We start from the raw sequence: 18,153 nt of genomic DNA, 5'->3' as shown, positions 1-18,153 counted from the left end.
GGAGAAGGCCAGGCTCATCAGACAAGGAGGAAAGATCGTCACAGTAAAGAGAGGATAACATGAACAAGCCAACCAAAGAAGCAGGAGAAGAAACCTTCAGAGGAAACTTCACTGAAGCCAAGACATGAGCCTGCACTGCATCAACATGTGTCTGCAACAGCACGAGCTCATGATGGGGTGGGGGTGGGGGAGATGAGGGGGACACAACGGGGGGATGCCACGACGGGGGCACACGATGGGGGTCATGACTGGGGGACACGACGGGGGGGCACGACCGGGGGGGCATGACGGGGGGGGCACAACCGGGGGGGCACGACAGGGGGACACGATGGGGGTCAGGTGACCTCTGACAGGCAGGGGAGGGATGGGGTGGTGTGAGCCTTCAGGTCTTCAACAGTTTATTAAAGACAAAATCTGAAGTAAAAATAACAAAATGTAAAAATGTGTTAAATATAGGTGGTAGGTACAGAGGTATGCTTTTTCTCTCTCTTTTTTAATGTTTGAAATATGTTTGTAATTAAAAAGGAAGGGACTTCCCTGGTGGTGCAGTGGTTAAGAGCCCACCTGCCAATGCAGGGGACACAGGTTCAAGCCCTGGCCCAGGAAGATCGCACACATGTCACGGAGCAACTAAGCCTATGTGCCACAACTACTGAGCCTGCATGCCACAACTACTGAGCCCACGTGCCACAACTACTGAGCCCGTGTGCCACAACTACTGAAATCCATGCACCTAGAGCCCACGCACCGCAAAGAAGAGTAGCCCCCGCTCACCGCAACTACAGAAAGCCTGTGTGCAGCAACAAAGACCCAATGCAGCCAAACATAAAAAAATTTATTAAAGAAAAAAAAGGAAGAAAATGAGATTTTTTTTTCCCCACCTATCAATTTGGCAAAAGTTGAATTATAATATCCAGTATTAGCAGGAATTCGGGAAACATTCTCATACCACGGTGGGAGGAACCTGGAAGTCTTTTTAGAGGGAATTTCGGCTACATCTACCCAAATCTCACAAGCGTCCAGATTCTGAGTCATTAATTCCATTAAAAATAGTCTATAATCCAAGAGTCTTCTTTTCAACTTTTTGTTGCAAGGAACCCTTCCTCTCAATGAATTGGAGCTTTATAAGCAAAAAAAAAAAAAAAAGGCAATTTTGCCTGTTTCACTTACCAATATTATAAAGTGCTTCAGTACAAGAAGAATCATTTCTTAGAGCCTCTTTATAGAATTCAGCTGCCTTCTCATAGTCACCATTTGCAAAAACTGTATTCCCTTTATTAGTAAGAGCTGACGGGTTATATCTGTCAGAGTTCACAGCTAAATCTGCATAGCTACTGGCTTGTGAGAATTCATTCTCCTAAAGTACAAAAATATACAAATTATTTGAAGTTCATTGTACCCCTTCTGCCTCTTCTGAGATTACAGACATGATAAAGGGACTTTCTGAGATTACAGACAGGATAAACAAGCACATAGTTTACATATCTTGGTCTCGCTGGACTCACTCCACAAAAGGTTTTACTTGTTAAGAAGTTTCTTACAACCGACTGCTCCGCAGTCATGGTCTGGACACCACCACCACTTCCATAGCAGCGGTTCCATCTCCAGCACCCACTGACTGCAGGTGGGAGCTCCCCACACCTATGGCACCCACACAGCTAGAGGCCCCACTACCCTCCTGCCCCGTCACCCTGGCTGCATGGCCGGTGGGTACCGCATCGCCACAGTCCACGCCTCCGTTGCGTCCCCACCGCCAGTGCCTAATTAGGACACGGCTGGGCTGGCATTCACCTGTGCCGCGAGGGCCTCGCGCCTCTCACAGCGTAGCTGCTGGTGCCTCGTGGGCGTGGCTGAGGGAGGGGCACTGCTTCCCACCTCCCATCCCCCCCCCCCCCCGTGGTCCTTGTCCAGTGGCCGTGGATGTGAACGTGTGGCGGCACCTTACCCTCTGAAGGCCCTTCCCAGCCTCGCCCCCCCGCCCAGCTCACCCTCGCTCCCCACCCATGTCCAGCTCTTCCTCCTGCAGAGGACCCAGATCCGCGCCGGGCTGGGCTGTGGACCACAGAGGGCATCCGAGTCCCACAGACCTCTCCACCAAGTTCATGGGCACCTGGGTTGTTTCCACCCACTCCTGGTTATCATGAATAACGCTGCTCTGAACATTCACATACAAGTATCTGTGTGGACTCCCTCAGAGCGGGGTGCTGGCGTCATAAACACCAAACCGTGGAACACTGTCTTTTAGATTAAGCTTCGGGCACAACTTAGAAGAGCAGTGACGGGTTGCTGACGGGACTGGAGAGCTGTGAGGGGATGACCTCAGGGTCCCTGGACGGGGAGGGGAGGGGAGGGGCTGGGGTGGGGGGAGGGGAGGGGAGGGGAAGGGAGGGGAGGGGAGGGGGAGGGGGAGGGGGAAGGGGGAAGGGGGGAAGGGGAGGGGAGGGGAGGGGGGGGAAGGGAGGGAGAGGGGAAGGGAGGGGGGAAGGAGGGGGGAGGTGGGAGAGGGGAAAGGAGGGGGTGAGGGGAGGGGGAGGGGGAGAGGAGGGGAGGGGAAGGGAGGGGAGGGGAGAGGGATGGGGAGGGGAGGGGAGGGGAAGGGAGGGGAGGGGGAGGGGGAGGGGAGGGGAGGGGAAGGGAAGGGGAGGGGAGGGGAGGGGAGGGGAGGGGGAGGGGAGGGGGGAGAGGGGAGGGGAAAGGAGGGGGGAGGGGAGGGGGAGGGGAAGGGGGGAGGGGGGAGGGAGGGGGGAGAACACAGGCGGCTGCAGGTGCAAAGGCCCAGCCCTGCTCCAGCGGACCATCCTGCAGGGTGGGCTGAGCCTCGCTCGGCTGCATTGGCTGAGCCTTCCCCCGCCCCCCCACCCCGGGGACCTTCATTCTCTTGTGCCTCCTCTCCGCTCTCACGATGCCTGCCCCCCCGAAAGCCGTCATGCTTTTCTAGTTCCTTTCCTGTCTCCTCCACGGATCTGCACTCTGGCCTCCTCAGCCCCCAGCCCTGCGCCCTGCTCACACCCTGGAGACACCACCTGCTGTCTGCGTACCAGAGACGGGGCTTCAACAATTCACAGTTACTTCTCACAGTTCCGGAGGCTGGAGGTCGAAGACCAGGGGATCAGCAGGCCTGGTATCTGGTGAGGGCCCACGTCCACATCTGCAGATGGCCTCCTTGCTGTGTCCTCACAGGGCACAGGGCTCTGGTCCCCTTCTCCTCTAATAAAGGCACTAATCCCATCATGGGGGCTCCCCTCATGACCTCAGCTAACCCTAAGTCCCCACCTCCAAATACAGCCACGTTGGGTGTTAGGGCTTCACAGATGAATTTTGGGGAGACAATCATTCCGTCCATGGCATCTGTCATCAAAGCTTAAACCTCTACAGAGACAACCACGCATTTTATCTCTAACCCTGATTTCCCATCTGAGGTCAGCTCCACAGGTCCTCCCTCTGTCCTCCTTCTGAGATGGCCTCGCGCTCACACGCACCACCCAAGCGGCCCGCAGACCAACCCAGCCGTGCTGTCCTTCTCCACCCCACTTCTCCAGAGCCCCTCCTTGGGCAGCAACCTAAAAATACCACAGTACCAACGTAGTCATGAAAAGCAGAACTCACCAAATAATACAGGAATGAGAGGTTGGTTGCAGCTGCACTCTTCACACTACTGTCCTTTTTTTCAAACATTTTTAAGGTCTCTACAGCCTAAAAATGAAATGTCTGCCAGTTATTACCTCTGTAATATGATAGCATTTAGGCTTCAGTTTGGGGACAAGACCAGGGAATGCAGAGGGGTGATTAGTGTGTTCAGGAAAACAGATGACAGATGAGAATTTCACTTGATTATCAGTACTTGTGAAAAAGAATTCTCAAAACTGGGATAGAAAGCAATTCTGGGAGCGTCACAAAGTTACCTGATACAGATCCAAATGTAACTACACTCTGAAGCCATGAGGAATTTAAAGCACGTTTTTACCCCCTGGCAAGTCTGAGATGCCCCGACATGGCAGGACACTTGGGATGCCAGGCTCCTTGCACGGGAGGTGGATGAGTTCTCCACCTAGAAGTTACTGAGAGGTACCAGAAACAGGAAAAAGACGTGGTTTTTCCTTCCTTCCTTTACACTACATTTACTGAATAGAAAATGCTTGGCCGCTGGCTCCTGGGGAGCAGCTGTGTCCAAGCAAAGCCCTGCTCAGCTTCTGCAGGGGCCGCAGCTGCTGCTGCTGGACGCCCGTGCGGTCCAAGCCCTGCGCCGGTGGACGCCGTGCGGTCTGAGCCCTGTGCCGGTGGGCGCTGTGCGGTCCGAGCCCTGTGCCGGTGGACGCCATGCGGTCCGAACCCTGGGTCGGTGGACGCCGTGTGGTCCGAGCCCTGTGCCGGTGGACGCCGTGCGGTCCGAACCCTGGGTTGGTGGACGCCGTGCGGTCCGAACCCTGAGCCGGTGGACGCAGTGCGGTCCGAGCCCTGAGCCGGGCCACCGAGCACTTGACTCCCCTGCGGCCAAGGGCAGGAGACCTGCACACCCGGTCGTAGCGCAGTAAAGAACTGCTCTCTTAAAGGGTCTTGATTACTCGAGAGAAAACTGTTGGAAGTTTCTAGACCATTAGTTTATAACCCCACAAAGTAAATTCTGTAAGAGAAAAACCCGAACGCCACACCGTCCATCTTGAGAGCCCCTTTCTCACTTTCTTTCTCGGAAGGCTCTTCCATAACAAGAAGCTCCTAAAACTTACCTGGAAGTGATTCCCTGCAGAAGCTACCTCACCAACCCTACCCAACCCCCAGCTCCTCTTCCGAGCCTCTAAGCTTTACAAGCTGCATTTCACACTGAATAAGAATTGAGATGTTTTTATCTTTACTTTCAGATTGTGTCACTATAAATGTATGTGCTAATTTAAAATATAAGGCAAGTGGGGACTTCCCTGGCGGTCCAGTGGTGAGGACTCCACGCTGTTGCTGCTGAGGGCGTGGGTTCAACCCCTGGTCAGGGAACTAAGATGCCACAAGCCGTGTGGCATGGCCAAAAATAATTAATTAATTAATTAAATATAAGGCACGTGAATAGGCATAACTCACATATCCACTGAATCCTCTGACTCAAGTAGACTGCAGAGGGGAAGAAGGCTGCTCTCTGATATTTCTGACATCCATAAAGCAGAACCGAAGGCAAACTAACGACAATGGTAATTTTTTAAAAACAGAACGCTATCAGTTTATATCGCTGTTTCAAAGCAGCTGTTCATATTACAGTCAAGGAAATGTGGGGGCTGGATCTTAAAATGCTGATATTTGTTAATCTGTGGCTCATCGATAACAATACTTTAAGACTACGTTTAACACCAAATCTATTCTCCCCACAAGATCGCTACGAATCCCTGGGGGCTTCCCTGGTGGCGCAGTGGTTAAGAATCCGCCTGCCAATGCAGGGGACACGGGTTCGAGCCCTGGTCTGGGAAGGTCCCACATGCCGCGGAGCAACTAAGCCCGTGAGCCACATCTGAGCCTGTGATCTAGAGCCCATGTGCTCCAACTACTGAAGCCCACGCGCCTAGAGCCCGTGCCCCACAACAAGAGAAGCCACCGCAATGAGAAGCCCACACACTGCAACAAAGAGTAGCCCCCGCTCATCGCAACTAAAGAAAGACCACACGCAGCAATGAGGACCCAACACAGCCAAAAATAAATTAATTAACTAAAAAAAAAAAAAAAGAATAAAGTTGTGTAAAAAAAAAAAAGATTGCTACGAATCCAAACAATACATAAAGAACAATGCAACCCAAAGCTATTACTCAGAAGAATTAACAAAAATATTTAGAACTTAAAACATTCATTTAAAAACATGGACAGAGTAAAAACATATTTCAAATTTTAAGCTTCTAAACTACAACTATCCTGAAAAGGCTAAATATTCTAATAAAAGGAACATTCTCAGGTATTTTTGGCTTTGAAATAGGCTGTTTTCATACTGTTCTTTACACATTCAATGAATGCATCTCTAATATTTCTGTTTTTAAAAGTAAAATAATGTAAATCAATTTATAAAGAAAACAGATAAAAGTTCACAATAAAATTTAGTTGTAAATGGCAAAACAAATAATGAAAATAAACACTGTTAGTTTGGGGTTTTTTCCCCAAGAAGAATTAGGAAAATAGACAAATCTCCGTTTGGGTTTTCTTTCCTGGCTGATTCCGTCCGCTACGGGCTTCAGCTTTCCTCTGGGTATGTCTGTCCACCACCACTGGCCTTCACCCCATCCACCTGTGGCTTTAGTGGAGTTCTTTCTCTGCTACAAAACAACACTATCACCACAAAAAACCATACTCTGAGATTCCAATTTCAGCATTTTTTTTTGAAAAACATTTACAACATTACGCCAAGTTGTAAGTGAAGCATCTTCGGGCTTCCCTGGTGGCACAGTGGTTAAGAATCCGCCTGCCAACGCAGGGTACGTGGGTTCGAGCCCTGGTCCGGGAAGATCCCACGTGCCGCGGAGCAACTAAGCTCGTGTACCGCAACTACTGAGCCTGCGCTCTAGAGCTTGCGCGCCACAACTACTGAAGCCCGCACGCCTAGAGCCTGTGCTCCGCAACAAGAGAAGCCACCGCAATGAGAGCCGGTGCACCGCAAGGAAGAGTAGCCCCTGCTCGCCGCAACTAGAGAAAGCCCGCGTGCAGCAATGAAGACCCAATGCAGCCAAAAATAAATAAATAAATAAAGCATCTTAATCAATGATCCTTATGAGTTAAGTCAATCCAATCCTTTTTAACCTAAAAGTGTTCCTTCCAAACTGCGACTGTGTTATACCTACCTCGTCATACTTACAATACACAACAAAAGAAACACAAAGTAAAAGCAGCGATGTAAAAGAAAGCAGAAGTTACATTTTTAAAACATCAGTAAAATAACTGATATTAAAATTGTATATAGGCAAACGGAACAAAGAATATTTTGAATGAGAACAGCTAGGAAAGCAGCAAACAATATGATTTGGGTTAAATGAATTTAAATATGAAAAAATTAGCGGGTTTATTCCTTAGTGAACACATCTTTAAAACATGGACGATAATACAGTGTTAAACCTTTCTAAAAAGACCATTTAAAAGTATCAACAGAAAACTCGGAAAACGGCTTTCTCTATTTTGTCATCTGTAACAGTACTTCTCACACAGACACGAACTTATTTTTCTTGGTCCACAGATGACTCCAGCAAGATAGCAAAGACCAATCTGTCTCACTTCACTTCTACTTTTCAGCATCCCAACAGGATCAGAGTTTCATCTGTGGCATTTTTAATGCCCGAGGGTGTGATGCTCAAATGGCAGAACAGACACGAAGATACCTAGGAAGTCTTCTTATGCTTTACAAACAATCATTAAGCACGCTGAAGCCACACACACCGTGGGCCAGCCGGTGTGCTGCCCTAGCCTTCACGACACAGCAACGCCATGGGCACCGGGCTGCTTCCCCTTCGCTCACGTCCTCGGGGCAGATGCCCTTCTCCCTCCTCCCCGAAAAAGGGGTCAGTTACTTCTACTGTCTCCAGGAAAACAGAAGGTCTTAAATAGGAAGAAAGCCTGAAAACTGGCTCAGGAGAGCGTGCAGGAAAGACACTGGGCGCCCTCTGGCCCTCACTCTCTGGGTCTAAACGCGGAAGAGCTGAGTTTTCTACATTGCAGGCATATATGCTACTAACCACTGGTTTTATAAACTAGGGTATCAAGTTTCATTCTCTATTCTCCTTTGTGATCCCCGCCCCCTTTTAAAAAGCTGTTCTTCTGTTCTCCTGTGAGGCAGACTGTGGAAGGGGAGCACCGTTCCACCCCACCCCAGGCGGCAGGACAGTGGTGAGACCAGGGACAGATTCCTTTCGTGCCCAACGCAACGTCAATGAGTAAACCAAACACGTAAAACAGATGCCAGGAGAGCTGCTCAGGCACCAGGCTGCTGCTCCGGCTCCTGGCCTCCCCCACTGCCCGTGTACGAACCCTGACTCTGAACAGCCTCTGAGCTTCAGGAAACACTTTGAAAACCTCTGGGGAAAGCTGACCTCTGGACTAGAATACGGTTTAGTCATTTAGCAGCCATGTTTTACATGGCAAGCGTTTATATTTTAAGAAACAGGACAGGGGAATTCCCTGGTGGTCCAGTGGTTAGGACTCCACGCTTCCACTGCAGGTGACATGGTTTCAATCCCTGGTCAGGGAACTAAGATCCCACATGCCGTGCGGCCAAAAAAAATGAAACAGGACAAACAGGTCAAAATTAAAACCATGATATATTAGAGGAAATTATGTTAAGGTAGAAATAAAAATATTATTCAACTTCAGAATAATCCCAGGTAACAGTAATCTAGAAAGGAGTTTCACAGTATTATCGCTTTGACCAGTTAACATTAACTTCCATCTAAACATTTTTTTAAACTTACTTGATTAAAGTCCTTTTGTCTCAGGTACATAATTGCTTTGTTTATTTCCAGATCATTTGCCAGCTCTACGTACTGAGAAGCTTTCACAACTTCAACACACCTATAAAGTAAAGCGTAAAAACGGTTATTTTATTTTGTTTTAATATATCTAGGTTTTCTTAACTGTGACTTTTCAAAAGTGTTTAAAAGTGCCCCTAGTGTTCTGTAGGACTGAGCACCTGACTCCTTCCAACACAGGCATTAAGTTACAGAGCTCTTCAGTTCCAAACCCGTTTTATCAGCCAATTCTTCATTAGCCTCTTGCCACGTCTAATTATTTATGGTATTTTAAATAAAATTCTCATTTTAAAATTAATAAAACAACTTCAGTTTGTAACAGGCAAAATCGTTTCTATATATTTTTTCATCTTAAATGCTCTGATGGTGAGAAAAATTCTACAGAACTTGAGAATATATTTAATTTTTTGTGTACAAACTTGAACAGACTTTCATGGATCCGTTGCTCAGGGCACACAGAACATCTACTGTTAACTAAACATCAGGCAATGTGCCAACTCCTGTAAGCATGAACACATTTAGTCCTCACCACAGCCCTGAAAGACGGGCATTATCTCATGTCATAGATACAAAAATAAATCGCACAAGTAGAAAACTGCCAAGTAAGAACTTGAGCCCAATTTCTATTGCTACCAAAGCCCACTGCACCAAGACTAATGCTTTCGAAATTGAGGGTCATGACCTTTCAAATAACAGAAGAGAAAAGGTATCAAAGGGTTGTGCATAACAAGGGCAAGGCGGTGCTGCGTTTTCTCACTGAGGGTCTGGTTCAAAGAGGTTTCAAAGCCACTGGCTTAGACAAATAATCTAAAAATACTGGGACTTCCCTGGCAGACCAGTGGTTAAGACTCCACGCTCCCAATTCAGGGGGCCGGAGTTCAATCCTTGGTCAGGGAACTAAATCCCGCATGCTGCAACTAACACCCGGCACAGCCAAATAAATAAATATACAATTTAAAAAAATAAAATTAAAAAATAAAATTATTAAAGCAAAAGATCCCTTTCTTCAAGCAGAACATTTTTTAAACCCTGATTTATAAAACAGTCCTTCTGCTTGGAGTGGTGAGAGAGGATGTGAAACCCAGCCTGTCAGGCCCCCCTGGAGGACCCTCTCAGCAAAGCAGCGTGAAGGGCTCCCCAAAATAAGGGGGAAACCCTCTATTCCACAACGCACGCAGCAAACAGTCACCGAATGTCTACAACGTGTGAGACATTACGTCTGGTACAGGGCTACCAGGACACACAAAATACAGTTCTTGCCCTCGAGGGGAAGCAGACCTGTAAACTGAGTTAGGTGTAAGAACCGCAGTGAAGAAATACAGGAATGGAGGGGTGGAGACACTAGGAAAGGTATTCCAGACATGTCTGAGCTCGGTTTAAGGGAAAAGGATGAATCGATTTGACAAAAGGGGAAGGGTGTTCCAGGAAGAGGGGCTCACAAACCCGAAGATGTGGAAGATTAGAAAAGTGGGAAATATTTAAGACGCTGACTCATTCCCTGAGCTGCCGTCAACAAATCAAGTGGCTCAAAGACAAAAGCATGATGCTCTTCCCCTCCTGTTCCCAAACAGGATTCTGCAAAAGGATTATGCCCCACAGAAAATTACTGGAGTCACTTTTTTTCTCAATTTTCTAAAGATGGAACAAAGCTCCCACCATGCTAGACAGACAGGATGCCTTAGAACCTTTGGGCTAATTATCCAGAAGAATCTATACAGGAAGGGCTGCCAACATCTCGGCCCTTGAGACACTCTTCCCTCTACTTACAACATCCTCCCTCCCTTCCCCCACTTTTATTCCTACTAATCCTTCAAGCCTCAGCCCAAATGTCACTTAATCTGGGGAGCCTTCCATGACACCATGACAACAAACTACAGTAGCATTAGCAATTGGGACTAAGAAATCACACAGCACACAATAAAACACAACTTGTTACATTAGTATAACATAGCACTTACAATGCTTTGTGATTGCTAATATAATTATCTGTCTACTTAGCTAATCAAGGAGATCTTAGGTGACAACCAACATTAGCTAAACTGTAAATTTCTCGAAGGCAGATACTTTTTATCCTGAACTTCCAACTGGCCTGCAATAAACAACAAATTTTTTTTCTTGTTATATACAACACTGTAAGTCAACTATAATTCAATAAAATATTTTAAAAAAGAAATAATGGCTGAGAACTTCCCAAATCTGGGGAGAGATGTGGACATCCAAGTTCATGAAACTAAGAGACAACCCCAAAAGTTCAACTCAAAACAATTTTCTCTATGATACGTTGTAATAAAACTATCTAAAATCAAAGATAAAGAGAGAATTTTTAAATCAGCAAAAGAATCTGCCTGACAATGCAGGCCCTGGTCCTGGAAGATCCTACATGCCGTGGAACAACTAAGCCCATGAGCCACAACTACTGAGTCTGTGCTCTAGAACCTGCGAGCCACAACTACTGAAGCCTGTGAGCCTAGAGCCTGTGCTCCACAACAAAGAGAAGCCACCGCAATGAGAAGCCTGTGCATCATAATGAAGAGTAGCCCCCGCTTGCCACAACTAGAGAAAGCCCGCGCGCAGCAACAAAGACCCAACGCAGCTAAAAATAAAATAAATAAAATTTTAAAAAGTCTAATATGACAAAAGTAATTAGTTTTGATAAGTTAAAATGTTAAATTAGTGGAAAATTTCACTCAGACTGGTTGGCATTTTATAAATACTTAAAATTTCACTTACATACCAACTACTAGATTGCAAAGACACAACTATAATCATCTTCTTAAAAAGCTAAAAACATTAGAAAATTAAATGTATATGATTTAGTAAACATTAAGAGAATTCAAGTTAGATTTAGTAACAGTAAAACAACATTTACTATTCAGTATAATTAAAGATGAACAGAGTTCATTTACTGTGAGATGCTTGTCTCCCAAATCAAGATCTTAAGGTTACAACCAACATTTGGTGTTCACAGAAAGGGATAGAGTGACTTGTACTATACATTGATCAAAACATATGTGGAGTACATGTACAGATACAGGGACATTTTAAGGAACTTGTTTATAAACTAGGCAAGCAACCAGTCAGGTAGAAAACCAGCCGTTTTAGAAAAACACATTGTATCTGAAATGGATGAAAAAACTGGAACTGTTTATCTGAAAAGAGAGAAAACTTTGAAGAAAGCCCTAACCTCACTATCAGCAATAACTGGCAGAGCCGCTGATTCCAAACAGTAGCAGGCACGCGCTGTTTCCCATTGCTGCCCCCATGAGGAGCGCCATCCTGGAAGCGTGAAAAGCGTGCTGGCTTATGAAGCAGGGAAAAGGAGGCTACAGTAAGAAAGTGACACGGAGCAGGGCGCTTCCTGCTCCACGTGAGGCTGGGGATCCCGGATGGGTAGCGAAGCGCTGAGCTGGGCAGCGGGAACCACTGACCGCCATCTCCGCCTGCAGACCTCCCCTCACACTCAACAACGACAAAGAACAGCCAGAGAAAAAGAACGTGCTCTTGGAAATGTAAAATAAAACAATTAAATGGAATAGTTGAATGAGAAATTCAAAGAAGTCTCCGAGAAAGCAAAGCAGAACCAAAGTTGGAAAATATAAGAAAGATAAGTGACAAGGAAGTCCAAATCCAATTGATAGAAATTTATAACTGGAAAAGGAAGTAAATTAGCAGAGAAATAGTATAACATTTTCTCAAATTAAAGAAAACAGACTGCAAATTGAGGGGTCTACTGAGTGCTTAAGAAGAAAATAGAAAAAAAAAGACAAATTTAAACACATTATGAAATTTCAAAACAAAGCTACAGAGAAAATGATAAAAATTACAAGAAACTGCAGGTCACCTACAAATAGCAAGGATGAGACTAGCATCAGAATTCTAATCAGCAACAGTGCTAGTTAACAGTGAAGAAATGCTTTTTGAGTTCTAAGAGAAAACAAGTTACAACTTAGGGTATTATACCCGATCAAATAAATGATCAATCAAGAATGAGGACAGAATTAGACACTTACAGACATGCACAGACAGATCTTAGGGGGTTAATTCAGGAAGAAATCAAGGAAAAAATAAAGATGATGTTCAAAAAGAAAGAGGATCCAACATGGGAAAAAAATGAAGGTAAACCCCAAGATGACATTCAACGCCAGCCTAAGGGAACCAACGGCTTACAGAGACTGGGGCAGGGAGAGTTCCGAGAGAGAGAACTCCAAATAACCTAAGAGAAGCAAAGAGTGCAAGAGAAGACAGAGAGGTAACTGGAGACACCAGAAAAACAAACGTCATAGGCCAAATATGAAGCCTCCAGAACAAACTAAACCAGGGAGACAATGGATTCCATGGTGAGAATCTGGATCGTAATGAGGATATGGTAAAGAAAGCATACGTTACTTCCACCAAGAAGAAACATGAAAAGTAATTAGAAAACGGGAGCTGTAACTCTTCTGTACTTACTTGGTTTTCTAACCATGTACATGTATCTTGGATTTTAAAAATTCTGGTAGGGTACCACGCAGAACAGGTCACAGACTCACTCTATACTGGTTCGAAAAATCATAGAAAAGAGTTTCATGAAGGGCAACGTTGGATTCAATACAATGAAGAATTTTCTAACCCTTAGAGATGTTCAGAAATAAAGCAAATGATTTGAACACCATAAGAATCCAAGCAGAGGATAGATGGCACCTACATGGGATGCTATAAAGAGGATTCTCATACCGGGTGGAAGAAACAAATTCAACTACTCATCCAAAAAATGACCTAAGATTTTTCCAGCTCTAAAAACCCTTCACTCCTATCTGGGAAATATATCCACAGACAATAGCCTTTTTAGGTGTGAGAGGTATTGCTCAGGATAAAAAGTTTAGTAGTACTGACAAATTTAAGGTAGAAAAAGGACATAATGAGAAAAGATAAAGTAAAAAGGAAGAGGGCACAGGCTGGAATTTATACAATGAAAGCAATTATGTACCCACATATCAAATGTAGCACACTTGCCTTAGTACTTAATTTACAAAATGACATGAACAATAAGAAAAATATGTTAGAACTTTTAGAGTGGCCTATACTAATCTTACCATATAATAGTATTTGCTTGATAAGTAGAAATCAATATTTGCAATTATTTACTTTTCTAATAACAAAATTTTAAATCAATAAAAGTATAAACTAGAAAACATCATGTCCATCCAGTTATACTGAATTTCTCTCTTACCAATCATAACCTACAGCAAAAGATGTTTCAATTACAGGAGCAATGAGTTTTGCAGCTGTCATGATGTATTTTTCTGCCATGGCTTTCCTATATCAAACAAACAAAAAATATTTAGAAATATGGTATAAAAAGAGTTTCGATTTATTTCTTAAAATGTAAGTGTAAACATTGTCTGGGCAGCTATGCTAGCAATCTGTTTACAAATCAGGTTGAAAACCACGACTGGGAAATGCGATCAGTAAGCCATGACTGCCCTTGGGGTCAGCAGTTCTTGGTCTGTGATCCATTCTGAGGAAAGAAGGAAAGAAAGAAAGTGGGGGAAGGGAGGGAGAAAGAAGGAAGGAGAGAGAGATACACAGGACTCTGCAGCTGAAGCTGCATAATCTGCACTGTCTGTGGAAATGAAAGGGTGAAAACTGCCACTACAGTGCTAAATACTAAAACTGAACTACTACACGTCTCTATAGATTTGCCTAATCTTCACCTTTCATTTTATAAATGGAATCATAGAATATGTGGTCTTTTGTGACTGCCTTCTTTCACTTTATCACAATGTCCTCAAGGTTCATGTGTACTGTAGCATATGTCAATATTTCATTCATTTTAGGGCTAAATAATATTCCATTGCATGGATGGAGCATATATTTTTTACCCATTCATCAGTTGTGGACATTTGGGTTGCTTCCACTTTCTGGATACGAATAATGCTATGAATATTCCTGTATAACTTATTATGCTATTATGTGGATGTATGCTCTAATTTCTTTGGGGTATGTATCTAGGAGACAAATTGCTGAGTCATATGTTGTTTAAGAAGAACTTCCAGACTTTCCCAGAGTGGCTGTACCAGTTTACATTCCCACCATCAGCATACAAGGTTTCAACTTCTCCACATCTGCATCAACACTTATTATCTGTCTTTTTGATTCAGTCACACTAGTGGGTGTGAAGTGCTACCTCACTGCGGTTTTGAGTTGCATGTCCCTAGTGAATACTGAAGTTAAGCATCTTTTCATGTGCTTATTGCCATCTGAATATGTTTTGAAAAAATGTCTATTCATATCCTTTGTATATTTTTAATTAGGTTTTGGCGTTTTTATTATTGAGTTGGAAGAGTTCTTCTACCTACTGTAGAAGTAGGTCCCTTCTTGGATACATGGCTTGCAAATATTTTCTCCCATTCATTAGGTTGTTTCCACATTCTTTTTTTTTTTTTTTTGGTGGTACGCGGGCCTCTCACTGCTGTAGCCTCTCCTGCCGCGGAGCACAGGCTCTGGACGCGCAGGCTCAGCGGCCATGGCTCACGGACCCAGCCGCTCCGCAGCATGTGGGATCCTCCCAGACTGGGGCACGAACCCGTGTCCCCTGCATCGGCAGGCGGACTCCAAACCACTGTGCCACCAGGGAAGCCCTGTTTTCACATTCTTGATGGTGTACTTTGAGGAATGAAAGTCTTTAATTTTGATGAAGTCCAATTTACCTATTTTTTTCATACCTAAGAAACCACCGCCCAACACAGGTCAATAATATTTACTTCTATGTTTTTTTCCTAAGAATTTTGTAATTCTAGTTCTTACTTCTAGGTCTATGATTCATTTTTTTTTTTCTTTTTCTTTTTCTTTTTTTTTTTTTTTTTTTGCGGTACGCGGGCCCCTCACTGTCGTGGCCTCTCCCATTGCGGAGCACAGGGTCCGGACGCGCAGGCTCAGCGGCCATGGCTCACGGACCCAGCCGCTCTGCGGCATGTGGGATCTTCCTGGACCGGGGCACGAACCCACGTCCCCTGCATCGGCAGGCGGACTCCCAACCACTGCGCCACCAGGGAAGCCCTATGATCCATTTTGAAGTAATTTTTCTGTATGGTGTGAGAGAGAAGTCCAACTTCATTCTTTTGCATGAGCATATTCAATCGTTCCAGCACCATTTGCTGAAAAGACTATCCTTTCCCCATGGAATTGTCCTGACAGTTTTACTGACTATAAACAGAAGAGTTTATTTCTGGACTCTCAATTCCATCCCATTGCCTTTTATGTATGTCTTTATGCTTCTAACATAAAGTATTATCACACTGTCTTAATTAGTGTCGCCTTGTAGCTTGAGTCCTCGAACTCTTCTATTCTTTCTCAACACTGTTTTGGCTGTTCTGGACTCCTTACATTTCCATATGAAGTTTAGGATCACCTTGTCACTTTCTGCAAAAACACTACTGGGATTCTGATAGGGGTTGCACTGAATCTGTAATCTGGGGGGCACGGCCATCTTAGCAATACTAAGTGCCTATCCATAAACATGTGATCTCTTCCCACTTATTTAGCATTTCTTCCAATGATGTTTTACAATTCTCAGAGTACAAGTTTTGCATTTCATTTGTTAAATTTATTCCTAATAAATTATTTTTTATGCTACTGTTAAATGTAATTGTTGATTTCATTTTCAGATAGCTCACTAGCACTGTGTACCACACTTCTCTAGTATTCTGTTGATTCTTGCATGTTTATCTTTTACTCTGGAACCTTGCTGAACTCGTTTATCAGTGGTAAACTTTTTTAGTGCATTCCTTAGGACCTTCTATATACAAGATCATGTGATCTTCAGAGGTAAGTTTTACTTCTCTCCAATCTGGATAAGTCTTTTACTTTTCTTTCTGTCTTTCACCATTAAGTATTATAATGCGAAACTGTGGGGTTTTCATAGATGTCCTTTATCAGATGGAGCAACCTCCTTTCTACTCCTAGCTTTTGTTGAAGTTCTTTTTGTTTGTTAAACAAAATCCAATATGGATTTTGGATTTTGTTCCCCCCCAGTTTTCCCTTTTTTTTTTTTTTTGGTTTACTGAGATGATCACGTGGCTTTTGTCCTTTGTTCTACTGATATCCTGTATCATATTAATTGAATTTTAGATGGTAAACCATTCTTGTAGCCTTGGGATAAATCCAAATTAGTCATGGTACATAATTCTTTTCCTATTGTGTTAGTATTGTTGGTTTGCAAATATTTTCTTGAGAACTTTTAATCTATAGTCATAAGATATTTTTCTGTAGTTTTCTGTCTCTTCTGTTTTATTTTGGTATCAGAGTAATACTAGTTCATAAAATGAACTATTTTCTGGAAGAGACTGTATAGAAATGATGTTTATTCTTTAAACATTTTCTAGAATTCTCTACTAAAACCATATAGGCCTGGAGATTTGCCTTATAAATTCAATTTCCTTAACATTCAAAGGGCTATTCAAACGATCTATTTCATATTAACTGAGTTGTGGTAGTTTGTGTTTTTTAAGAAAGTGGCCCATTTTGTCTAAGTTTCAAATTTATGTGTACAGGGTTGTCTGTAGTATTTCCTTAATATCTTTCTGATGTCTGCAGGGTCTGTAGTGATAGCTACTATTTTGTTCCTAATACTAGTATTTTGGGTCTTCTCTCTTTTACCTTCATCAGTCTTGTTAGAAGTTTGTTAACTTTACTGATCTATTCAAAGAATCAGCTGTTTCACTGATGTTCTGTATTGTTTCTCTCTTCAGTGCCAATGATTTCTGTTCTTTTATTATTTCTTTCCTTCTGCTTCTTTTGGGTTGACTTTGCTCTTCTTTTTCTAGGTTCTTTATTTTTTAATTGAGGTATAGTTGATGTACATTATATATATATAAAATACATAATACTTGAAAAATATTTATATATATAAAATCCCTGAAACTTATAAGTTTCAGGTGTACAACATAGTGATTCACAATTTTTAAAGGTTATATTCCATTTATAGTTACAAAATATTGGCTATATTCCCTGTGCTGTACAATACATCCTTACAGCTTAATTATTTTATACTTTTTCTAGGTTCTTAAGCTGGGAGCTTAGGTTATTGATTTAAGACTTTCCCATTGTCATTCTAATTGCTTTTCCCTTATGGGTTGTTTTCTCTACCTCCCTACAAGACTTTGTGATTTTAGGGACTTCCCTTTTGGCCCAGAGTTTGAGACTCCACACTCCCAAGGCAGGGGGCCTGGGTTCAATCCCTGGTCAGGGAACTAGATCCCACATGCCGCAACTGAGAGTTCGCATGCCACAACTAAGGAGCTGGCGAGCCTCAAAGAAGATAGAAGATTCTGCATGCCACAACTAAGTCCTGGCACAGCCAAATAAATAAAATAAATATTTTAAGAAAAAAAGACTTCGTGTTTTTAATTTTCAGAAGTTTAATCATGATATATCATGACATGGATTTTCTTGGGTTTATCCTCCTTGGGATTTCTTCAGCTCCTTGTACTGTAAGTTTATTTTCCTTGCCAAATTTAGGAAGTTATCAGCTATTATTTCTTTAGCCTAATCCCCTTCATCTCTCCTTCCCAGATTTGATGACACAAATGTTGGTTCTTCTGTAATAGTCCCAGAGATCCCTGAGGCTCTGGTTGTTTTGGTTTTTGGTCTATTTTCTCTATTTGTTCAGATTGGATAATTTCCATTTTCTCTTCCAGTC

The 18,153-nt window shown here is 43.5% G+C and overlaps 1 protein-coding gene across 3 annotated transcripts in view; it reads right to left on the bottom strand.

Annotated features, from left to right (window-relative positions):
• The window catches only part of IFT88 (intraflagellar transport 88), a 75,926-nt gene that overhangs the window by 25,401 nt on the left and 32,372 nt on the right, over positions 1-18,153 (bottom strand). For all 3 annotated transcript variants that reach the window (XM_059995587.1, XM_059995588.1, XM_059995589.1), the window contains exons 14-17: positions 13,684-13,770; positions 8,418-8,517; positions 3,607-3,693; positions 1,171-1,357 (exon numbers count right to left, since the gene is read on the bottom strand). In XM_059995587.1, coding sequence (XP_059851570.1) covers positions 1,171-1,357; positions 3,607-3,693; positions 8,418-8,517; positions 13,684-13,770 — 461 coding nt within the window. The remainder of the gene's footprint in view (positions 1-1,170; positions 1,358-3,606; positions 3,694-8,417; positions 8,518-13,683; positions 13,771-18,153) is intronic.

This window comes from Delphinus delphis, chromosome 18, assembly GCF_949987515.2.
Source record: "Delphinus delphis chromosome 18, mDelDel1.2, whole genome shotgun sequence".
NCBI lineage: Eukaryota > Metazoa > Chordata > Mammalia > Artiodactyla > Delphinidae > Delphinus > Delphinus delphis.
Note: the sequence above shows the minus strand (reverse complement) of the source record. Positions and strands in the feature narration are given on the sequence as shown.